Source organism: Oncorhynchus mykiss, chromosome 2, assembly GCF_013265735.2.
Source record: "Oncorhynchus mykiss isolate Arlee chromosome 2, USDA_OmykA_1.1, whole genome shotgun sequence".
NCBI lineage: Eukaryota > Metazoa > Chordata > Actinopteri > Salmoniformes > Salmonidae > Oncorhynchus > Oncorhynchus mykiss.
The window spans coordinates 61225901-61251066 of record NC_048566.1 but is presented as its reverse complement, the minus strand read 5'-3'; the positions used below and the strand labels follow the sequence as shown (position 1 = coordinate 61251066).

The window sequence follows — 25166 nt, the reverse complement described above, 5'->3', positions numbered from 1 at the left end:
ATGTGTAACTCTGTGTTGTTATATTTGTCAAACTGCTTTGCTTTATCTTGGCCAGGTCGCAGTTGTAAATGAGAACTTGTTCTCAACTTGCCTACCTGGTTAAATAAAGGTGAAATAAATTAATTAAAAAAACCCTGGCATGGAACATTGTCACAAACCATACCACCCTCTCAGGCCCTAGAGCATGAGAAGGGAGATATGGAGCTTTGAAAGATGGAAGAAATGGGAGTTTTGTTTTGGTCAATGTACGGACTCTTTTAATTTGGGTCGATTAAATTTGTTTCCCTATCACATATGGACTTTCCTTTATTTTAACTTGTTTTGCTTTTTCAATCCGTCCAGTTGGTGGCGGCAATACACTTTTTGGGTTGTAGTCCGCCATATAACCCACAGAAGAAGAAAAAAATAGACAATGGGGATGGCAAAGAAACTATGACTGCGATCAGATTATTACACCAAATGTCTTACCGTTGAAGTTAAAAGCAATGTAGTTTAACTATTTACATGGTAACCCACGAAGCTTTACACTGGCAAGGATAGTTTGGGTCACACGCAATTTTTCAAGGTAAGAAGTAGATGTGAGATGCTACACTGCCCATGCAACTAATTTAAACAGGGATATTGATGTTGTAGTTTCAATGAGCAAGGCAAAAGCCTGAAATGGACAGTGATGGTGCAGAGATGGCAGGAGCAGTGGAATAGAGATACTAAGGGCAGACATGTATTTATTTTAGGTACAGAGAAGTCGGGGAGGATGTGACAGAAGAGGAGGCAATTTTATTGTATTTTTTTACAAGATTACGGGTGGGACACAGCCGGTTAAATAAGACTTTACATGTGATAGGAAAGGATCCAAAAGGAAAGTGTGAATATTGCCAGAAAGCAGAGACCGTGGCCCATGTATAGCTACAGTGTGCGCAGTATCAGAGGGAAATAGAGACTGAGGTCTAATGAGAGAGAGAAGGGGACACAGCAAATTAAATAGTATATTGTAGAACGTAATTAGATATAGTCTCATATGTTATTTTTTAAGAGCAACTAGGCAGTATTTAGTTTCTCCCTCTCTCTGGCCCACACTCCGGTACAGTATGTGTCGGTAATGTAATGCACTATGGTTTACAACCGCCGATAAACCCTACCTAAGAAGAAGCAATGGATGGTTTAGTTATACAGATATTTGGCAACACTGCCAGCAGCAGAGACTGATCTGCGGTGAACTAGCTAGCTCACGTTACCATTCTAGCTCATTTAGGCTATTTCCAAAAAAAGTATATAGTTATGAAAACCACGTGGTGGCGTTATTCCATTGATCACATTCGAGACTGTCACCAAATAATCAAGTTGTTCATGTACTTTAGCTTTTGCTGCTTCGAGTAGCCAACGTTACTGTAGCTAGCTAGCCGAGCGGCCTTTGCTTTGGCTTCCGCCAATGTAAACTTCGTTCACCATGGAGTTGACTTCAGCTAGTCTCTCAGTGTAACGTTGGCTACTTGCCAGTTTCAAAACCTGCACATCCGTAATCCTGTTTGAGTCTTGTTTCGCTCAGCCAGCCTGTGCAGCGGGCAGCCGGCTATGGCACGGTAACTAGCTACGTAGTTAGCAGTGGCACGTGGCTAACTAACGTTAGAATTGTTAGCTACCAGTTAGCTATGTCTATTGTTACCTAACTTTTACCTTAAAACGGCAAACCTGCAGTTTCTAACAATAACAAAGCGAGTCAATGTTTTGGTCAACAGTAATCACGCTCAAATTCATAGACTGAGTTACGGATGTTTTAACCTTGTTATGAGGCTATGACGTTTGTTTACAAACATTGGAGTAAAACATCCTTATATTTTGGGTTCTGATGGGGGTACGACAGTTAAACTAAGCCATGAGGCATTTATAGCAAAAGTTAGCATTGCATGCAAGTTACATAACCTGATTTTTGTTGTCACCCTTTGTGGCTTCGGTCAGAATTGGTTCACTGTACTCACGTTTGCTTGCAATTAAGACCATTGGCTACACTAGTGTCTGAGAACACTGAAGTCAAGAGGGAACTCATTTGTAAACATCTCAGGAAGTTGGATTATCCTGCCTATTGAAGGCAATTCATTTTTAGCCCCCCACCCATAGGTTGTGAGATGGAGGTGATGGAGGCGATGGAGGTGGACTTGCAGCTGGGGGGCCCCAGTAGGGAACCAGAGCCAGATGTTGTGGCAGACCAGGTAGATCTCCCTATCGTCATCCCTGACTCTGGCAGTGAAACAGAGGACGAGGCAGATGCAGCTCCCTGTGACCCACCACGGCTCCCGAACACCTGGGCGTTCAGTCAGAACAGAGCCAGAGTGGAGGGTCAAGTTGGGTCCAGGATCAGAAGGGAGGGTCATATTGAGCCCAGGGTCACCACAGCAGCCACCCTGAGGCATCGGAGAGCCAGGTAGTTATGGTTGGACTGGATTCCCTCTAAACTGAGTATCCATACTGGAGACATAATTGTATGCTTCATTGAGTACCTATTTCACCCCATGTTATACCCATTGATTGTACCTGTATTGTTTCTGTGTGGTTCAAGGCCAGGCCTCAGGGAGCACTCCTCCACCCAGACCGCTGCTCGTGCTAGCAGCTTCCTGAATTTCCTGCTGCGAGTCCCAGCAGCCAACCAGGCCGAGGGCGACTCTGGGAGTACGACGGAGCTGAGCGAGTCGGAGGATGAGGCAGATCCCCCGGGGCCAGCAGCAGACCCTCCCAACTCGGCCGTTCCCTCCAACCCTCGTCCAAACCCTCCAGTTGCAGTCACGCCACCCGAAGGCCTTTATTCTTCAGGTAAACCAACCTCAAGTCTGATCAATACATAGCCATTTTCTACTGTAACCTATAAAGAGTGAATCTCACCATGCCATCCTGTGTATAGATTCTAATGCAACCACAGAGGCTGCGAGGACCGTGACTGGAAATCAAGTGAATCCTGAGGTAAGACCACATTCATTGCCAGTGATTGGCCTACACTCTTGGATGGGCATACTAAAATCAGCAAAAAAATAAACATATTTTTTTCAGGACCCTGTCTTTCAAAGATAATTTGTAATAATGACCATGCACCTGTGGAACGGTTGTTAACACTAACAGCTTACAGACGGTAGGCAATTAAGGTCACTGTTATGAAAACGTAGGACACTAAAGAGACCTTTCTAGTGACTCTGAAAAACACCAAAAGAAAGATGCCCAGGGTTCCTGCTCATCTGCGTGAACGTGCCTTCGGCATGCTGCAAGGAGGCATGAGGACTGCAAATGTGGCCAGGGCAATAAATTGCAATGTCCGTACTGTGAGACGCATAAGACAGCGCTACAGGGAGACAGGACGGACAGCTGATAGTCCTCGCAGAGGCAGACCTCGTGTAACACCTGCACAGGATCGGTACATCCGAACATCCCACCTGCGGGACAGGTACAGGATGGCAACAACAACTGCCCGAGTTACACCAGGATGCACAATCCCTCCATCAGTGCTCAGACTGTCTGCAATAGGCTGAGAGAGGCTGGACTGAGTGCTTGTAGGCCTGCTCTAAGGCAGGTCCTCACCAGATATCACAGGCAACAGCGTCGCCTGTGGGCACAAACCCACCGTCGCTGGACCACTGCTCTTCACTGACGAGTTGCGATTTTGTCTCACCAGGGGTGATGGTCAGATTCGCGTTTTATCGTCGAAGGAATGAGCATTACACTGAGGCCTGTACGCTGGAGCGGGAGTACATGATCCACCAGCCATACTGCTGCTGTGTGATTTCCTGCAAGACAAGAATGTCAGTGTTCTGCTATGACCAGCGAAGAGCCCGGATCTCAATCCCATTGAGCACATCTGGGACCTGTTGGATCGGAGGTTGAGGGCTAGGGCCGTTCCCCCCCCAGAAATGTCCGGGAACTTGCAGGTGCCTTGGTGGAAGAGTGGGGTAACATCTCACAGCAAGAACTGGCAAATCTGGTGCAGTCCATGAGGAGGAGATGCACTGCAGTGCTGGTGATGATTAGCTCGTTAGTGCAGTTTCTCTAGTAGCATTGTGTGCCATTTTTATTTATTCCCATGCACTGTCAGAAATATCATGCATCATCTCTCTGTCCCCTCTAGGTTGTATCAGACCCACTAGCCTCCAGTGCACCGGCCCTTCGATTGTCCCAGGGGGATGAGGGGGAAGGGGAGACCTGCTCCATCTGCTTTGAGCCCTGGACCACGTCAGGGGAACATCGCCTGTCCACCCTGCGCTGCGGACATCTCTTTGGCTACACCTGCATCGCCCGCTGGGTGAAGGGCCAGGGCCAGGGAGCCAGGTGTCCCCAGGTCGGTGTCTTCATGTCTGTCTGTCAGCCTTGGTATGTGTGGGGGGAGAGGACTGGAATTGCTCCTGGTTCCACTATGAACAGGACAATTGAAAAGGTCTGCACTCAGCATTTGAAAGAAAGGAGAATCTGTTCCATCCTAAGTGGAAAAAAACGAGCTCCTACTTCCACTGTAGTGACTGGCACCAGGTGGAATCTGTGCTGGAGGCGCAGCTTCCTCAATCATTAAAAAATGAGTCGACACTTAAGAAATCCCCTCTGAATTACTTACATCTGAGAAAATACCACCATAAAATATGACCCCCAAAAAACAATTGACTTAATACGCAGACAGTGACGTGAAGGCGTCCCATCAGACTCCGTCTGGCTCTTGTAATGATCTTCTGCTGTATGTCTGCAGTGCAACAAGAAGACCAAGCGCACCGATATCATCCTCCTGTACGCGCGCAAGCTGAGGGCTCTGGACAACACCGAGCAGGAGAGTATGAAGAGGTGAAGTAGCTGCTCACCTCTTTAGTTTATTTTCTGAACTGCTGATATTGGCATGAATCTGACCTGATTCACTACTGTAGCAAGGGAGCTGTTGAGAGTGAGTGTGTCTGAATGTGTTGTGTGCAGGTCACTGGAGCAAGAGCATTCACTGCGTAGAAAGGCTGAACTGGAGTCAGCGCAGTGCCGACTACAACTGCAGGTGATGACAGACGAATGTGGGGAACTGCACAAGCAGCTACAGGTACTTTATTCCCATTGCTTTACCGGTCATCCCCCAGTCTCCCATCCATTTATCAGGTGGACTAGAATACCGAGCCCTAATCATTGAGATTAATCTACCCCTAAATCCACTATGATGATTGCATGCAGACTTTCAATGTTTTTCTGATCACATACTGTATCTGCTATTCTTGACTTGACTTCCATTGGTATTGAACAGTGCAGGTGGGTCACTTTTTTTTCTTCCTTCTACCTCTGTCAGGAGCTGAAGACTCTGATGGCCCAGCCTGGCTGTGGGCCCTCACAGAGCTCAGCGGCGTCTCTCTCTGGGCTCTTTCAGAGACAGGACAGCACCCAGGTGGGCCACTATGTCTTCTCCAAGGCCGTGCTGGTGTCCCAGGTGGGGGGATGCAGGGTGCTGTCCTACTGTGAACCCCTCAGCTGCCTGCTGGCCTCTCAGCCCTCCCCACACACTAGCCTGGTGCCCGGTAAGACCTTTGATATGCTTTCAGTACAAAATAGCTGTGAACATTTGTTTTTTTGCACAGATTGTATAGATGTGAAAATATCAAAGGGAAGTATGTGTTACCTCTTGGAATAATTTCTCCACCTTTGCTCTCTCTTCCCCCTCCTCCCTCTGTGTCTACCTGCCAGGCTGCGGGGTGAAGAAGGTGAGCACGTTGAATCTGAAGGCCTGCCAGTACATTCCCATCCATGTCAAACAGATCAGAGGCCTGGCCTTCAACAGACAGGCCGACAGCCTCCTGCTCTCCGCTGCCCTGGACAACACCATAAAACTCACCAGGTAACCAGATAGTCTGCTTCTAAGCAGAGAGTCTGTGTCTAAGCAGAGAGATTTATCAGGACAGTGTGTTCCAGAATGGCGTTGACTTCATAGCCCCAGGCTCTGATGGAGAAGAACATTGAACTTTTCTGAATGGCAAGAACCATTCAGACCTAATATTGATAACAAAACCCTTGATGGTTAATAAGGACAGTATTTTCCTTTCTAAATCTAATATCCTAACTGTACCATTATTCTCCTGCAGTCTAATGACCAACACAGTGGTGCAGACCTACAACACAGGCAAACCAGTGTGGAGCTGCTGCTGGTGCCTGGACAACAACAACTATGTGTACGCTGGTCTCAGTAACGGCTCCGTGCTGGTGTATGACACCAGGGACACCAGCACACATGTCCAGGAGCTACAGCCACTACGTTCCAGGTCAGTCTGACAGCCAGGCCAGCGGGCAAAGGTAATCTAGTCTGTATTTGACACCACAGTTTAAACTACACCTGTCAATATAACCTAGGTAGGGCCGAGAGTTTTACCTTCTTCACAACAGGATCTGACCAGGTACATTTCTGGGCTTAGATTTTGTATTTTATTTGTTTTGTTACTCATTTTCAAAGTTTGTGGAATGAATATTAATTTATATGGTGTGTGTGAAATGTAATTCACATAGTGTAATATATTATAATATGTTATACAATTTTAGTATGCAGTGTGATTTTTAAAACCACAGGCACCAACCATGATCTCTGGCTTCTCCCAGGTGTCCCGTGGCATCCCTGTCCTATGTGCCTCGCGCCGCCTCCAGCTCGTTCCCATGTGGTGGCCTCATCGCAGGCTCTCTGGATGGGGGCTGCTTCTGGGAGCAAGTAGACGGGACCACCTACAGACCCCACATGTTGCCCCTGGAAACAGGAGGCTGCACAGACATCCAGGTGCAGCCAGAGAGCAGACACTGTTTGGTCACCTACAGACCAGGTGAGATTATACCATCCTGGGGAGGACTATGAGGGGCAATGTAGGGCCTAAATAAATGTGTGTGTCTATACACTACCGTTCAAAAGTTTGGGGTCATTTAGAAATGTCCTTGTTTTGGGGGGGGGAAAGCAAAAAAAAAACTCCTCTTTCTATTCTGGTTAGGGCCAGTTTGCGGTGTTCTGTGAAGGGAGTAGTAACCGGCGTTGTACGAGATCTTCAGTTTCTTGGCAATTTCTCGCATGGAATAGCCTTTATTTATCATAACAAGAATAGCCTGACGAGTTTCAGAAGAAAGTTACGTTTCTGGCCATTTTGAGCCTGTAATTTAACCCACAAATGCTGAGGATCCAGATACTCAACTATTCTAAAGAAGGACAGTTTTATTGCTTCTTTTATCAGAACAACAGTTTTCAGCTGTGCTAACAAAATTGCTAAAGGGTTTTCTAATGATCTAATGGCCTTCTAAAATTATAAACTTGGATTAGCTAACACAAAGTGCTGTTGGAAAACCGGAGTGATGATTGCTGATAATGGGCCTATGTACACCTATGTAGATATTCCATTTAAAAAAATCTGGCTTTTCCAGCTACAATAGTCATTTTCAAAATTAACAATGTCCACACTGTATGTCTGATCTATTTTATATTATTTTAATAGACAAAAGTGAATTTTTTTTTTCTTTTTCAAAAACAAGGACATTTCTATGTGACCCCAAACTTTTGAACGGTAGTGTTATTTATTTATATATATATATACACACACACACACACACACACCAGGAGAAGCCCATTGAGACCCATAGTCTCTTTTTCAAGGGATACCTGGCCAAGAAGGCAGCAACAATTAATACATTACATAATTAAAACATACATGATCCAGCCTAAAAAAATCATTTACACTCCTCCGTAACAGTCTTCCATCAATATTTTAAATTCATTCAGGGTCACTAACATATCTAGATGAAGCATGGATTGTAGACTATTCCATGCCTCTGGTGCACAAGAAGAGAAGGCAGTCTTGCCTAATACTGTGAATGTCCTGGGGATTTAAGTAGCAACCACCTACCAGACTGGGTATGGTGACTGCTGGTGGTGTAGGAGACCAGACTACAGAGGTAAAGAGGGAGTTTACCCAAAAGGGCTTTGTAGATGAACACATACAAATGCTTCTTTCTGTGCATATAAATTCTGTGCAAACCTACCAATTGGTGCAAGGTGCAATGGTGAGTGAGTGACTTGGCATTTTGTAATAAAGTGCAAAGATGCATGATAAAAAGTGTCCAGTCTCTGTAAGACAGTGGAGGCTGCATGCATATATAAGTCGCCATAATCAATTACAGAGAGAAAAGTGGCCTGAACAAGATTTTTTTCTAGCCATAAGCGGGAAGCAAGCCTTATTACGAAAATAAAGATCACAAGATTATCCACATGAACTTTAAAGGACAACTTGTCATCAACCAAATATCTAAGTGTTTGTAGGATGACACTTTTTCAGTGGTTCAGCCACCAGATGTGACAATGCTAACCTTCTCTGGCAGAGTTCTAGCTCTGGTAAAGGTCATGAATTTAGTTTTTTGTACATTCAAGACCAGTTTCAGACCATTAAGAGGCCTGCAGTGACAAAAACAGTCTGGAGTTCTTCAACAGCCTGAACCAGAGAAGGAGCACATGAATATATGACTGTTTCATCTGCATATTTGCTGCCCCTTCACTGAGACCAATGTTTTTGAGTCTAGCTAGCAACAATTCATGGTCAACTGAATCAAAGGCCTTTGATAAATCCACAAACAGAGTTATAGACCGATTGTTTCACTTATAATTCACTGTATCACAATTCCAGTGGGTCAGAAGTTTACATACACTAAGTTGACTGTGCCTTTTAAACAGCTTGGAAAATTCCAGAAAATAATTAAGATTCTGACAGGCTAATTTGATATAATTTGAGTCAATTGGTGGTGTACCTGTGGATGTATTTCAAGGCCTACCTTCAAACTCAGTGCCTCTTTGCTTGACATCATAGGAAATTCAAAATAAATCAGCCAAGACTTCAGAAAACAAAATTGTAGACCACAAGTCTGGTTGATCCTTGGGAGCAATTTCCAAACGCCTGAAGGTACCACGTTCATCTGTACCAACAGTAGTACCCAAGTATAAACACCATGGGACCACGCAGCCATCATACCGCTCAGGAAGGAGACGCGTTCTGTCTCCTAGAGATTAATGTACTTTGGTGTGAAAAGTGCAAATCAATCCCAGAACAACAGCAAAGTGTGAAGATGCTGGAGGAAACGGGTACAAAAGTATCTACATCCGCAGTAAAACGAGTCCAATATCGACATAACCTGAAAGGCCGCTCCACAAGGAAGAAGCCACTGCTCCAAACCCGCCATAAAAAAGCCACTGCACATAGGGACAAAGATTGTACTTTTTGGAGAAATGTCCTCAGGTCTGATGAAACAAAAATAGAACTGTTTGGCCATAATTACCATTATGTTTGGAGGAAAAAGGGGGAGGCTTCCAAGCTGAAGAACACCATCCCAACCGTGAAGCACGGGAGTGGCAGCATCATGTTGTGGGGGTGCTTTGCTGCAGGAGGGACTGGTGCACTTCACAAAATGGATGGCATCAAAAGGGTGAGAAATTATGTGGATATATTGAAGCATCAGTCAGAAAGTTAAAACTTGGTTGCAAATGGGTCTTCCAAATGGACAATGACCACAAGCATACTTCCAAAGTTGTGGCAAAATGGCTTAAGGACAACAAAGTCAAGGTATTGGAGTTGCCATCACAAATCCCTAACCTCAATCCTATAGAAAATGTGTGTGCAGAACTGAAAGTGTGTGCGAGCAAGGTGGCCTACTAACCTGACTCAGTTACACCAGCTCTGTCAGGAGGAATGGGCCAAAATTCACCCAACTTATTGTGGGGAGCTTGTGGAAGGCTACCTGAAATGTTTGACCCAAGTTAAACAATTTAAAGGCAATGCTACCAAATACTAATTGTGTATGAAAAATTCTGACCCACTGGGAATGTGATGATTGAAATAGAAGCTGAAATAAATAATTCTCTCTACTATTATTTTGACATTTCACATTCTTAAAATAAAGTGGTGATCCTAATTGACCTAAAACGGGGAATTTGTGGTTGGATTAAATGTCAGGAATTGTGAAAAACTTAAATGTATTTGGCTAAGGTGTATGTAAACTTCTGACTTCAACTGTATATATTTATCTTTCTAATTAATTCTGCCAAGTTATCTGAAAACCAGGTATGGTCCTTTCCACTGATTCTACATTTCTTCACATGGGCATGCTTATCACAAATGGACACAAATTTCATATAAAAATAGTCCCAGCCAGTGTCAACATCAGGAGTCAGACGTACTCTGTCAATATTATGGTACAGATCATGTAAGAATGCTTGCTCATCAAACTGTCTAAAATGTCTTTGAAAAATATAACAGGGTTTGGCTTCGGTAATTTATTTTGTATTTCTAACACAAGCAATATGCACAGTGATCACTGACATTACAGAATATCCCAGATGTGTATTTGTGAGGGGTATTTGTTAGAATAATGTCCAATAGAGTTGATTTGTTAGGTGTTCTGGGATTTGGTCTTTTTGGCACATTAATTAATTGAGCGAGATTCAGGGAGTCACACAGTTCTTTAAAAGAGTCCAATACAGATGTAAGCATGTCCCAGTTCAAATCTCCTAAAATAATGAATTGAGAGTCATTTTGCTAGTGCAGGACATCAGAGTTAAGTGCATCTCCCGAAGCCGAGGGCGGTCTGTAGCAGCCGACTACAGTGATGTGTGAGTCCTTATATATATTTGACCGCCTTGTGCGCAACAGGCTGAGCAGTCTGAGCACTGATGGAGGGATTGTGCGTTCCTGGTGTAACTCGGGCAGTTGTTGTTTCCATCCTGAACCTGTCCAGCAGGTGTGATGTTCAGATGTACCGATTCTGTGCAGGTGTTACACGTGGTCTGCTATTGCAAAGATGATCAGCTGCCCGTCCTGTCTCCCTGTAGTGTTGTCTTAGGCGTCTCACAGTACGGACATTGCAATTTATTGCCCTGGCCACATCTGCAGTCCTCATGCCTCATTGTAGCATGCCTAAGGCACGTTCACGCAGATGAGCAGGGACCCTGGGCATTTTTCTTTTGGTGTTTTTCAGAGTCACTAGAAAGTCCTCTTTAGTGACCTAAGTTTTTATAACTGTGACTTTAATGTAAGCTGTTTGTGTCTTAATGACTGTTCCACAGGTGCATGTTCATTAATTTATGGTTCATTGAACAAGCATGGGAAACCGTGTTTAAACCCTTTACAATGAAGGTCTGTGAAGTTATATGGATTTGTTTTACTAAATGTCTTTGAAAGACAGGGTCTTTGCTGAGTTTGTCTCACTCACTACCAGCCACCCTTTCCTTTGACAGCTTTGCACACTCTTGGCATTCACTCAATCAGCTTCACCTGGAATGCTTTTTCAACAATCTTGAAGGAAGATGAGTTCATCAGAGTTACAAGCCTCAGAAATTGCAGCCCAAATAAATGCTTCAGCGTTCAGTTAAGACGCATCTCAACATCAACTGTTCAGTGGAATCAGGCCTTCATAGTCCAATTGCGCCAAAGAACCACTACTAAAGGACACCAAAAAAAAGGAGGAGAGACTTTCTTGGGCCAAGAAACACAAGTAATGGACATTAGGCCGGTGGAAATCTGTCCTTTTTGGTCTGATAAGTCCAAATTTGAGATTTTTTGGTTCCAACCACCGTGTCTTTGTGAGACGCAGAGTAAGTGAACAGATGGCCTCTGCATGTGTGGTTCCCACCGTGATGCATGGAGGTGTGGGGTTACTTTGCTGGTGACGGTGTCTGTGATTTATATAGAATTCAAGGCACACTTAACCAGCATGGCTACCACAGCATTCTGCAGCAATACGCCATCCCATCTGGTTTGGGCTTAGAACTATCATTTGTTTTTCAACAGGATAATGACCCAACACATCTCCAGGCTGTGTAAGGGCTATTTGACCAATAAGGAGAGTGATGGAGTGCTGCATCAGATGACCTGGCCTCCACAATCATCCAATTGAGATGGTTTGGGATGAGTTGGACCGCATAGTGAAGGAAAATCAGCCAACAAGTGCTCAGCAGATGTGGGAACTCCTTCAAGACTGTTGGAAAAGCATTCCAGGTGAAGCTGGTTGAGTGAATGCCAAGAGTGTGCAAAGCTGTCACCAAGGCAAGGGGTGGCTACTTTGAAGAATCTCAAATATAAAATAGCTTTTTTTGTTTGTTTGGTTGGTTACTACATGATTCTGTATGTTATTTTATAGTTTTAATGTCTTTCACTATTATTCTACAATGAAGAAAATAGTAAAAATAAAGAAAAACCCTTGAATGACCAAACTTTAGACTGGTACTGTTAATGTAATAATTTTTTCTGCTTTTTACTTAGTACTGGGTCTTTGTTGTCCTGGCATCTCTCTGTTTGCTGGATTAATTCTTATATTCCAAAGCAGGTGTTTTGTTTTAGCTTGTGCTGGGCTGTAACAAAAGCCTATACTCCCCATTTAGCTCTCCAGGACCAGGGTAGGTGACCACTAGCTCTCGTATTTAGACTGACAGTCTCTGTGTGTGATCCCGTCCAGGGCGCTCCAAGCCATCGCTGCGCTGTGTTCTGATGGAGCTGAACAGGACCCCCCAGCAGGACGCGGCTCAGGAACCCTCGTGTTCCTGCTACCCAGTCCAGACATTCAGCGCTGGCTCCTCCTGCAAGCTGCTCACCAAGAATGCCGTGTTCAGAAGCCCGGCCGGGGAGGGCTCCACTCTGGTGTGTGCCGGGGACGAGGCCACCAACTCCATCATGGTGAGCCACTGGCATGGATGCAATTTTGTGTGTGTATTTTTACTTTATTCAGTTAATATGGTTGAGATTCGTCATTACCCCCCAAAATGTCAACTTTGACTGCATTTACACATGACCCCTCAGTCCTAATATCTCTGCCCCAGAATGTCTGATCCTCACAAGATGATGTGCTTACTGTTCAGAAGTGTCTCTCAGTAGTTAGTGGGAATCTATACCGTCTGAGAATTATTTTGGTTTGCTAATGCCCAAGTTTTACCAATATGATGGAACATGCTGTATGCTTTATCTGTTTATATGCATGGCTTTGAAGATAATAATTACACCAAAAGCATATATACTATAAATATGTTTATTCCATAGTCTATGTATTTAAGATTTAAAGTATGATTTAAGTTTGTATTGACTTAATCAGTAAATTTGGATAGGATCTGCGACCATCCATCCTTTTTGTCTGCTTGTACTTTTTTCCACTTAAAAATAACATTACAGTTTCAATTTCTCTGGCCCAGAAAGTCTGAATCTTACGAGGTAATATTCTCCTGGGTCAATGGGGTCTCCTGCAGTTTTCTGAGAGGCTCTACATCATTTGAGATTGGTCTTAAGTGGCGCTACAGACCAACTGTAACTGAACACATCTGAATGTTCAATTACAGGAAACGAATATAAACGCAACATGCAACAATTTCTACGATTTTTAAATATTATTTTTTTTGGTCATATAAGGAACTGTCAATTTAAATAAATGCATTAGGCCTTCATCTATGGATTCCACATGACCGGGAGTACAAATATGCATATGTTGGTCACATATACTTAAAACAACTAAAAGGTAAGGTCGTGGATCAGAACCAGTTAGTATCTGGTTTGACCAGCATTTGCTTCATGCAGTGTGACACATGTCCTTCGCATCAGGCTTTTGATTGTGGCCTTTAATGTTGTCCCACTCCTCTTCAATGGCTGTGTGAAGTTGCTGAATTTGGCTTGAACTGGAACACGCTATTGATCCAGAGCATCTCCAAACATGCTCAATGGCTGTCATGTCTGGTGAGTATGCAGGCCATAGAAGAACTGGGACATTTTCAGCTTCCAGGAATTATGTATAGATCCTTGTGACATGGGGCCATGCTGAAACATGAAGTGATAGCTGCGGATGAATGGCACAACAATGGGCCTCAGGATCTCGTCACAGTATCTCTGTCTGTTATCCGTAGCTTCTGCCTGCCCATACCATAACCCCACCGCCACCATGGTGCACTCTGTTCACAACGTTGACATCAAACTGCTCGCCTGCACGACGCCATACACCTGGTCTGCGGTTGTGAGGCCGGTTGGACGTACTTCCAAATTCTCTAAAACGACGTTGGAAGTGGCTCATGATAGAGAAATGAACGTACAATTATTTGGCAACAGCTCTGATGGACATTCCTGCAGTCACCATGACAATTGCACTCTACCTCAACTTGAAACATCTGTGGTATTGTGTTTAGCTTCAAAACTGTACATTTCAGTGGCATGTTATTGTCCCCAGTACAAGGTGCGTGCACCTGTGTAATGAACATGCTGTTTAATTAGCTTCGTGATATGCCACACCTGTCAGGTGGATTGATTATATTGGTAAAGGAGAAATGCTCACTAACAGAGACGTAAACAAATTTGTGCACAACATTGGAGAGATGTTTTTTGTGTGTTTGTAAAATTTTGGCTATTTGTTGTTTGGCCAAAAGTGAGATGTTCCATAAGCAAGTGTCCACATAATCTGAAATCATTGGTATTAATATGGAGTTGGTCCCCCCCCTTTGCTGCTATAACTGCCTCCACTCTTCTGGGAAGGCTTTCCACTATATGTTGGAACATTGAACCTCTATGGGGGTGCCACAGGGTTCAATTCTTGGGCCGACTCTCTTCTCTGTATACATCAATGATGTCGCTCTTGCTGCTGGTGAGTCTCTGATCCACCTCTACGCAGACGACACCATTCTGTATACTTCTGGCCCTTCTTTGGACACTTAACAACCCTCCAGATGAGCTTCAATGCCATACAACTCTCATTCCGTGGCCTCCAATTGCTCTTAAATACAAGTAAAACTAAATGCATGCTCTTCAACCGATCGCTGCCTGCACCTGCCCACCAGTCCAGCATCACTACTCTGGATGGTTCTGACTTAGAATATGTAGACAACTACAAATAGCTAGGTGTCTGGTTAAACTGTAAACTCTCCTTCCAGACTCACATCAAACATCTCCAATCCAAAGTTGAATCTAGAATTGGCTTCCTATTTCGCAACAAAGCATCCTTCACTCATGCTGCCAAACATACCCTTGTAAAACTGACCATCCTACCGATCTTCGGCGAGGAGTTGATCAGGCTTCAAAATAGCTTCCAAAACTCTACTCAGACTGCATCCAGTTTACTATCACAGTGCCATCTGTTTTGTCACCAAAGCCCCATATACTACCCACCACTGCGACCCGTACGCTCTCGTTGGCTGGCCCTCGCTTCATACTCGTCGCCAAACCCACTGGCTCCAGGTCATCTACAAGACCCTGCTAGGTAAAGTCCCGCCTTATCTCTGCTCGATGGTCACCATAGCAGCACCCACCTGTAGCACGCGCTCCAGCAGGTATATCTCTGGTCACCCCCAAAGCCAATTCCTCCTTTGGTCGCCTCTCCTTCCAGTTCTCTGCTGCCAATGACTGGAACGAACTACAAAAATCTCTGAAACTGGAAACACTTATCTCCCTCACTAGCTTTAAGCACCAGCTGTCAGAACAGATCACTGCACCTGTACATAGCCCATCTATAATTTAGCCCAAACAACTACCTCTTCCCCTACTGTATTTAGTTATTTTGCTCCTTTGCACCCAATTATTTGTATCTCTACTTTGCACATTCTTCCACTGCAAATCTACCATTCCAGTGTTTTACTTGCTATATTGTATTTACTTCGCCACCATGGCCTTTTTCTTTTGCCTTTACCTCCCTTGTCTCACCTCCATTGTATATATACTTATTTTTCTACTGTATTATTGACTGTATGTGCAACTCTGTGTTGTATGTGTCAAACTGCTTTGCTTTATCTTGGCCAGGTCACAATTGTAAATGAGAACTTGATCTCAACTTGCCTACATGGTTAAATAAAGGTGAAATAAAAAAAATTGCTGCAGGACTTAATTCCATTCAGCCACGAGTATTAGTGAGGTCAGGGCGATTAGGCCTGGCTTGCAGTTGGCATTCCAATTCATCCCAAAGGTGTTTGATGGGGTTGAGGTCAGACCTCTGAAGGCCAGTCAAGTTCTTCCACACTGAGCTCGACAAACCATTTCTGTATGGACCTCGCTTTGTGCACGTGGGCATTATCATATTGAAACAGGAAAGGGCCTTTCCCAAACTGTTGCCACGAAGTTGGAAGCACAGAATCATCTAGATAGTCTTCACTCTACATCATACAATGACAAAGGGGCCTAGCCCGAACCATGAAAATCAGCCCCAGACCATTATTCCTCCTCCACCAAACTCCACAGTTGGCACTATGCATTCAAACCCAGATTTGTCCTTTTGGACTGCCAGATGGTGAAGCGTGATCCATCACTCCAGAGAATGTGTTTCTACTACCCCAGATTCCAATGGCGGTGAGCTTTACACCACTCCAGGCGACGCTTGGAATTGCGTATGGTGATCTTAGGCTTGAGTGGGCTGCACTGCCATGGAAACCCATTACATGAAGCGCCCATCGAACAGTTATTTTGCTGACGTTACTTCCAGAGGCAGTTTGGAATACAGTAGTGAGTGTTGCATCTCAGGGCAGACTATTTTTATGCTTCAGAACTTGGCGGTCACATTCTGAGCTTGTGTGGCCTACCACTTAGTGTTTGAGCAGTTGTTGCTTCTAGACTCTTCCACTTCACAGTAACAGCACTTACAGTTGTCCAGGTCAGCTCTAGCAGGGCAGAAGTTTGATGAACTGAGTTGTTGGAAAGGTGACATCCTATGATGGTATCACATTGAAAGTCACTGAGCTCATCAGTAAGGCTATTCAACTGCAAATGTTTGTATATGGAGATTGCATGGCTATGTGCTCTTTTTTTCTATTTTTTAGTACACCTGTCTGCAACGGATGTGGCTGAAATATCCGAATCCACTTATTTGAAGGCGTCTCCACATGTTTTTCTGTTTTAATGTATTGAGTCTGTTTGATCATCTACTCAGTTTTAGTTAAGAATTTCAGGATATTTGCCCTAAATCTATTACTATTTCCATTATGACCATTTTAACCATATTTGACCTTTGACCACTTAATTTTACATGACATCCGGCCTTACTTTGTATTACCCCATTGTTTGATCTAGGATTGATGACAGCCTGCAACAACAAAAACGAGCACTTTTTCCAGGTTGGCTGATTTATTATTAGATGTTAGGCTCAGTTCAAATTTACTCCACTGTTGAGATTGATTCTTCCCAAATGGTTCAACTGTTTTGTGGTTGAAAGAAATCCATAAAAGTGAGAGGCTTGACTCTGTTTTGATGCATTTGGGGAATAGTTTGAATTATAGAAAACTGGCTTGAGCTTCACATTGAGCCATTGTTTCTAATCATGTCATCTTTTTTCCCCAGGTGTGGGATGCAGGGAGTGGATCCCTGATTCAGAAGTTGTCTGCTGACCTCCCAGTGTTGGACATCTGTCCATTTGAGGTGAACCAGGGCAGTTACCTGGCCTCTCTCACTGAGAAGATGCTCAAAATTTACAAGTGGGAATGAGGAGGAATTATGGAGGACACCACCAGCATAGAACATGTATGAGTAGCACGGCTGCTGCACTGTATAAATGGCATCCATTTAGTACAGCCTTTTCTTACCCAAAGTCACTACAGATAAACTTTTTTATTGGGTTTGCATAGCAGTAGCGGGACTGGAGAGCCATCACACTGCTGCAGTGTTATGAAGGAACTGATAACTGGAGTGCCTGTATAGATACACTACTGCCCTAAATGTTTACATTAAGAATCACAGAGGACATCCTATCAAAAAATGATTTTTCTTGTTTTTCGATGCATGTGACGATCAGTTAGTGTTGTCAGTTAACCATGCTGTCGACTCATTTTTAAATGTGTTCCATCTCTGGTTTTAGAGACGGATCCATGGATGAAAATCAGGACATCAATGGCTTGTTACATTTCCTGGATCCTGATTGGCACAACTGATCAGCAAGCTGCATTCAAATAATTTATTTAAAAAATCCTTCTGGATAAGTTTCATTTTTTTATTTCCTTATTTTATTTCCAGAGGAAATTGTGTATTTTATAACAAATGTTTGTATAATTTGTAATGTAATAAAATAGTAATCATTGGTTATTTTTCATCCTGACTTGTGATTGTGCATCTTCAGTTTCAATGTCTAACGTTATTTTCATAAACCATCTTTTTTTCAGATGTTTTCAACCATGTCTGTATTCTGTCTAGAACTATATTTTAGAGGTCAGTAATCAATCAGTTTATATTTTCATAAGCAAAATATCCGTAACAGTACAGGGGTTTGTCAAAAACAAAATAACTGACAGGAGTCGGATAATAGAAACACAAGTACTAGATTATCTCATAGTTGGCTAATGAAAATGTATTAGTGGTTTAGATTCCGAACTATATTCAATTGTGTTCATTAATTGCAAGTAAAATGCTGATTGATGGTGATCCATTGTCTTTGAAGTTATTACAGAGAAACAGTAACGAAGCGGACCGTATCTGTTTCCGCAATTCGAATTTCACTCTAGAAAATATAGATCTATGACTGAGATTGCCAACAACGCACACGCAGACGTATGCAAGAAAACGTCCCATCACTAGTCGTAATTTGCAGCTAGCAATCCTAGCTAGCTAGTTATCCGAAGATGGCGGCTTGTAGACGTGTTCCTCGTCTCCTGCTTTTGATGTCTATCTTTTTGTATGTGCATCCCATTCGAGAGGATAAATATCAGATCAATGGAGTCGCCAAGCCTCCAGTTAGTGTTGTTATCCCGGCTCAAAATCCAGGCGGAGCACCGGCTGCTGTAAACGGAGCTCCAGTACTCGCGGCCCTGCCACTTCGTAGACGCACTAGCGGCTGGAAGCTGGCCGAAGAGGGGGCTTGTCGGGAGGACTTGACAAGGCTTTGTCCGAAACATTCCTGGAACAATAACCTGGCTGTGCTTGAGTGCCTCCAGGATAGGAAAGAGGTATGTTGGATTGTGGGCGATATTGTGGCCCGACCAAAACTTGGGTGTGCCTTGGCTTGACTCAAGCTAGCATATAACGTTATCCAGTTAACGTTAGCTAGCTAACTACTAGCCGATGCTAGCTATTAGTTGGCTACTTAGCGAGCATTTACTATCTCGCTGGTTGTGTTTCAAAAATAGGATATAGAAGTGATTGCAATTGATTATTCAATATGCTTTAAGAGCTTCATCATTCGACAAGTATAGCCACTGAAATAGTGCCACTTTCCCCCCCCAGCCATTTAGGACCGTAGTAACGTTTATTAAAGTCACAAGTTTAGCTAACTTGCTAGGCAGCTACTGTAACGTTAATACCTACAGATGTGCCAAGCTAACTATGTTGACCTTTGTTAAACTAGCAATGGCTAGCTTGAGCTTCTAATGATATGTTGTGAGTCATGTCCATTCCTGGTCTAACACATCTGTCGTCCTATATGTACATTTCGCCAACATTTCCAGCAATGTCCTGTTCAGAGTAAGGATAGGAGGAGATTGTTAGATCTTAAGTGTAGATTCAGTGACCTTTTTTTAAAAAAAAGCTTCCAGCCAATGGTTATGGTTAGGCTTGGGAAAGTCAATCACTACAGTAATATGTGGTGAGTTGCCAGTCTATCCTAATCAGGTGTTTGCAGCCTGAGTCTCAAGGCAATGGTCCTGTTAGCTCAAGGGGCTAGTACCAGCAGTGGTCTGAGAGTAATCCGCTTTTTGGTTTGTTTTCCTTGATTGTTAGACTCTAGACTAGAGTATATCTACAGCATTAGTGTCTATTGTAGTTTAGAACAGGGGTTGGTGCTGATTTTGTTAGGTAAGGATCTTGTTCTCTGTTAATGACCAGTGGTTGCTCTCTTCATTGTAAAATGCTGATAATTATTAATTCATTTATTTTCACCAGATTTCAGTGGCCTGTTTTCATTGAGGATGCTCAGTCAGTGGTCTTGGCTCAGCTCTTTTGGTGTGGGTAGTTTTAGAGGTACACAGCCATTTCCCTGTCTCCAGGCTGCTGCTCACTGCCAGCCTCCATGGTAGTTGTGATTTTGTTTACTTGGTCAATTCACAGAGTAGGGAGGAGGCCATGGCAGTATGACTTTATTTTCAGGACTCATGGCTTGGTTCGTTTAGTTCTGAGTTTTGAAGGTCCTCTTGAGTTCTGTGTTGTTGAAAAAGCTTTTCTGGGGGAATTTGAGGCATTTTTGCAATGTCTCTCAGGTTGAAGAGTTTCATGGCTATTTATAGTCTCAATAGGGCTAAACATGCATTGTAAGCTTATAGTTGTTTTTTTTTTAAAGAAAAATCCCCAAATGATATAATTGGTCCTTTTAATTAAATGACTTTTCATTCATTCTGACAACTGCCGTTTTGTTTACAGCAAATAGGCCTAAACGTTGACGTCTAGCCTTAATCACTGTAGGAAATGTGTTGTTTTCATTTCACACTATAGTTTTGTGCAGAGTGAGGTTAATTCTGGTTCTGCTACCTTGGCTCTCAGCCCATGGCTCTTCTTTGAGTGTGAATTAAGTGGACAGATATTTTCCTCTCAGCTTGATGAAACCTTAATAAACTGGTCCATTCTCAAATTCACAGAAGCTCTAAACGGGCACCTGTGCAGGCGTGTACTGCTTTCATGGTTTCTGAGGTCAAGGATGGGTCTAGTCAAATTGTTTAAAGATGACGACAAGAAGCATCTTCCTCTTCCAGACACAGGGCTCTGCAGTGCAAACAATTTACTCACATACTGGTATGCACCTAAATATTTTGCTGTGAACCTCGAATTTTACTTCAGCTCCACCAATGCACATAGAAAAAAATTGTCCAGATAATTGTTGAAATGATTACTTCACTCTACCGCGGCCCCTGAGTGCCATGGAGAATACATTGAGCGCAGATTCATGATCGTCATGCTTGCACCATTACTACAAAAAAAATGCTTTTTACCTAAAATCATTTTACTTGTGCTCCTACATTTTTCAACTTACACTACCTGACCAAATGTATGTGGACATCTGCTCGTTGAACAACTCAATCCAAAATCATAGGCATTAATATAGAGCTGCTGACATAATGGCCTCTTCTGTGAATGCTTTCCACTAGATGTTGGAATATTGCTGCTGGGAATTGGTTCCATTCAGCCACAACAGCACTGAGGTCGGGCACTGTTTTTGAGTGATTAGGCCTGGATCGCAATGGGCGTTCCAATTCATCCCAAAGATGTTCGATGGGGTTGAGGTCAGCGCTCCGTGCAGGCCAGTCAAGTTCTTCCACACCGATCTCAACAAATATTTTTGTATGGACCTCGCTTTGTGCATGGGGGCATTGTCATGCTGAAACAGGAAAGGGCCTTCCCCAAACTGGTGCCACAAAGTTGGAAGCACAGAATCAATCATCTAGAATGTCATTGTATGCTGTAGCATTAAGATTTCCCTTCACTGGAACGAAGGGGCCTAGCCCGGACAATGGAAAAACAGGTCCAGACCATTTTTCCTCCTCCACCAAACTTTACAGTTGGCACTAAGCATTCAAGCAGGTAGCGTTCTCCTGGCATCTGCCAAACCCAGATTTGTCCGTTGGACTGCAAGATGAAGTGGGATTCATCACTCCAGAGAATGCCATTCCACTGTTCCAGTGTCCAATGACCGCAAGCTTTACACCACTCCACCCAACGTTTGGCATTGCGCATGGTGATCTTAGGCTTGTGTGTAGCTGCTTGGCCATGGAAACCCATTTCATTAAGCTCCCGACGAACAGTTCTTATGCTGACATTTTTTCCAGATGCAGTTTAGAACTCAGTTGTGCGTGTTGTAACCTAGGACAGACAATTTTTACATGCTTCAGCACTTGGCGGTTCTATTCTGTGAGCTTGTGTGGCCTACCACTTCGCGGCTGAGCCGTTGTTGCTCCTAGACGTTTCCACTTCACAACAACAGCACTTAGTTTGACCGCGGCAGCGCTAGCAGGGCTGATATTTGACTTGTTGGAAAGGTGGCATCCTATGACGGTGCCACGTTGAAAGTCACTGAGCTCTTCAGTAAGGTAATTCTACTGCAAATGTTTGTCTATGGAGATTGCATGGCGGTGTCCTCGATTTTATACACCTGTCAGCAACGGGTGTGGCTGAAATAGCCTAATCCACAAATTTTGAAGGGTTGTCCACATACTTTTGTGTGTGCTGGGCGCACAATTGGCCCAGCGTCGTCCGGGCTGTCACTGTAAATAAGAATTAGTTCTTAACTGACTTGCCTAGTTAAATATGTTACACACACCAACCACACTGACCAAAAAGTTATTTGTTGGAATTTACGTATGTCCCCATTACCAGTAAAACAATCTAAACCTATTTCTTTCACTTACTTGCTGTGCTGTTTCGTTGTTCTTTTTTCAGTCGTTTCATTCTCAACCAGGATTTATATGCAATGCCCTTTGGGTCTTTGCTTGTCAAATAACACTGTTTGACCAATCAGGACCTGAATATGACGGCACGTCACATAATTTAACGCGTTCATATTTTTTTTACGTAGCTATTACACATTGATTACACTATCACTCATATTTCATATGTCACAACGATTCATCGATACCCCTAATCCTTATTGTGGCTAGTTTCACAGCACATAACCTGGTCCCGCCGAGCCTCACTAGCCAGATGAAGCTAGCTGGCTGCTTATAACGTTAGCTTTGGGCAACAGGGTTAAGTAGCTGGCTAGCTATTGTTTTCATAAACTGAAGTTTAATTTCAATAGGTGGACAACAAGTGGCAAATATAGCTAATTCTTACTCACAAGGATTCCTAAATTATTTGCTAAGAATAATGAAAATGACTGCAGTTTCTACTGATCATCGTTTTCAGACTGGTTGCGTTAGTGCTAGCTAGGTACCAAGCTAAAGCTAGCTACCCCAGAAGTTGAGCTCAAACAAATGATGCTTTATTATCAATGCGGTATTGTAAGCACATTGTTCTTGGCCTGTGTTTGCTTATTTGCAGACTTATTTGTACAGCTTTGACAGTGCTACTGTATCTTTTTTTGACACGTAAAGACCCAAATGGCATCCATAGTGTGTATGCCGTGACTCTAATATCAGTGACGCTACTATTGTGTAACTTCGGTAGGGAAACATCTGAAAAATAGTGCACTTGGTAGTGCATACCGGTGCTCGACCAGTCGGCGAAAGCCAACATGACCCATGACAGAGAATGGTTGATTGTCAAGGGGAATGAATTCGATTATCCTGGCTTTAATGGATTTCACCTTTGAGTTGTCTCGCTGAAATTGTCTTACTCTTTCAAATGACTGCTCGATCCACACAGCAGACATTGTGGGCTAGGTTAGGAATGCTGTGTTGCACGTGTAGCGCAACATTTTACGTGGCGTCATTACGTCATGTACCTACGCTATGTAGGTATGCACGGTAGCTTTGACATCGGAATTTAATATGGGCGTTAAACTAGACATCGGGCTGATACCAATGTTGGCATTTTTATCTAATATTGGCCAATCCGATATGTTCGCCGATTTATATCCTGCATCCCTAGTCGAAAGCGTTCCACAGGGTTGCTGGTCCACATTGACTCTCATGCTTCCCACAGTTGTCAAGTTGGCTGGATGTCCTTTGGGGGGACCATTCTTGATACACACGGGGGAAACTTCAGCGTGAGAAATCCAGCAGCGTTGCAGTTCATGACACAAACCGGTGCACCTGGCACCTACTACCATACCCCGTTCAAAGGCACCTACAGTGCCTTGCGAAAGTATTCGGCCCCCTTGAACTTTGCGACCTTTTGCCACATTTCAGGCTTCAAACAGTAGGGGTATGTCTATCAGTTTTGCACATCGAGAGACTGACATTTTTTCCCATTCCTCCTTGCAAAACAGCTCGAGCTCAGTGAGGTTGGATGGAGAGCATTTGTGAACAGCAGTTTTCAGTTCTTTCCACAGATTCTCGATTGGATTCAGGTCTGGACTTTGACTTGGCCATTCTAACACCTGGATATGTTTATTTTTGAACCATTCCATTGTAGATTTTGCTTTATGTTTTGGATCATTGTCTTGTTGGAAGACAAATCTCCGTCCCAGTCTCAGGTCTTTTGCAGACTCCATCAGGTTCTTCCAGAATGGTCCTGTATTTGGCTCCATCCATCTTCCCATCAATTTTAACCATCTTCCCTGTCCCTGCTGAAGAAAAGCAGGCCCAAACCATGATGCTGCCACCACCATGTTTGACAGTGGGGATGGTGTGTTCAGCTGTGTTGCTTTTACGCCAAACATAACATTTTGCATTGTTGCCAAAAAGTTCAATTTTGGTTTCATCTGACCAGAGCACCTTCTTCCACATGTTTGGTGTGTCTCCCAGGTGGCTTGTGGCAAACTTTAAACGACACTTTTTATGGATATCTTTAAGAAATGGCTTTCTTCTTGCCACTCTTCCATAAAGGCCAGATTTGTGCAGTATACAATTGATTGTTGTCCTATGGACAGAGTCTGCCACCTCAGCTGTAGATCTCTGCAGTTCATCCAGAGTGATCATGGGCCTCTTGGCTGCATCTCTGATCAGTCTTCTCCTTGTATGAGCTGAAAGTTTAGAGGGACGGCCAGGTCTTGGTAGATTTGCAGTGGTCTGATACTCCTTCCATTTCAATATTATCGCTTGCACAGTGCTCCTTGGGATGTTTAAAGCTTGGGAAATCTTTTTGTATCCAAATCCGGCTTTAAACTTCTTCACAACAGTATCTCGGACCTGCCTGGTGTGTTCCTTGTTCTTCATGATGCTCTCTGCGCTTTTAACGGACCTCTGAGACTATCACAGTGCAGGTGCATTTATACAGAGACTTGATTACACACAGGTGGATTGTATTTATCATCATTAGTTATTTAGGTCAACATTGGATCATTCAGAGATCCTCACTGAACTTCTGGAGAGAGTTTGCTGCACTGAAAGTAAAGGGGCTGAATAATTTTGCACGCCCAATTTTTCAGTTTTTGATTTGTTAAAGTTTGAAATATCCAATAAATGTCGTTCCACTTCATGATTGTGTCCCACTTGTTGTTGATTCTTCACAAAAAAATACAGTTTTATATCTTTATGTTTAAAGCCTGAAATGTGGCAAAAGGTCGCAAAGTTCAAGGGGGCCCGAATACTTTCGCAAGGCACTGTAAATCTTTTGTCTTGACCATTCTCAACCCGAATGGCACACACACAATCCATGTCTCAAGGCTTAAGTCTTTATGTAACCTTTCTCCTCCCCTTCATCTACACC

The 25166-nt window shown here is 43.5% G+C and overlaps 2 protein-coding genes across 10 annotated transcripts in view; both read left to right on the top strand.

The window, feature by feature from the left end:
- The first annotated feature begins 365 nt into the window (after nt 1-365).
- Nucleotides 366-18034, top strand: LOC110493155 (E3 ubiquitin-protein ligase RFWD3). Of its 8 annotated transcripts, XR_005037410.1 has the most exons (15): nt 656-734; nt 2116-2419; nt 2555-2805; nt 2894-2952; nt 4106-4315; nt 4715-4806; nt 4933-5047; nt 5288-5513; nt 5680-5830; nt 6075-6251; nt 6583-6797; nt 12454-12671; nt 17019-17062; nt 17286-17363; nt 17800-18030. XR_005037410.1 is itself a non-coding variant. In XM_036952354.1 (14 exons), the coding sequence occupies exons 1-14, from the start codon at nt 671-673 to the stop codon at nt 17815-17817; spliced, it is 2178 nt and encodes a 725-aa protein (XP_036808249.1). In that variant the 5' UTR covers nt 656-670; the 3' UTR covers nt 17818-18030. The 8 variants fall into 8 exon arrangements, 7 of the variants coding, with proteins under 7 accessions (XP_021423114.2, XP_021423116.2, XP_036808249.1 ...); XM_036952354.1 differs by lacking the exon at nt 17019-17062; XM_036952348.1 differs by lacking the exon at nt 17019-17062 and having other exon boundaries at nt 17286-17465.
- A 428-nt stretch (nt 18035-18462) lies between these two features.
- The window catches only part of LOC110493154 (Golgi apparatus protein 1), a 41925-nt gene continuing 35221 nt past the window's right edge, over nt 18463-25166 (top strand). The window contains exon 1 of one of the 2 annotated variants that reach the window (XM_036952324.1): nt 18463-18880. In XM_036952324.1, the coding sequence (XP_036808219.1) occupies nt 18557-18880 (324 nt within the window). In that variant the 5' untranslated portion in view covers nt 18463-18556. The remainder of the gene's footprint in view (nt 18881-25166) is intronic. The other variant, XM_036952330.1, reaches the window with a different exon arrangement.

What these genes read in the sequence shown, in the direction of transcription:
- LOC110493155 (XM_036952339.1), top strand. Translation starts at nt 671, where the DNA reads ATGGTGCAGAGATGGCAGGAGCAGTGGAATAGAGATACTAAGGGCAGA. An exon ending in CGAAGGCCTTTATTCTTCAG is followed by an intron (nt 2,806 to 2,893) that starts GTAAACCAACCT and finishes TCCTGTGTATAG; the next exon opens with ATTCTAATGCAACCACAGAG. An exon ending in AACTGCACAAGCAGCTACAG is followed by an intron (nt 5,048 to 5,287) that starts GTACTTTATTCC and finishes TACCTCTGTCAG; the next exon opens with GAGCTGAAGACTCTGATGGC.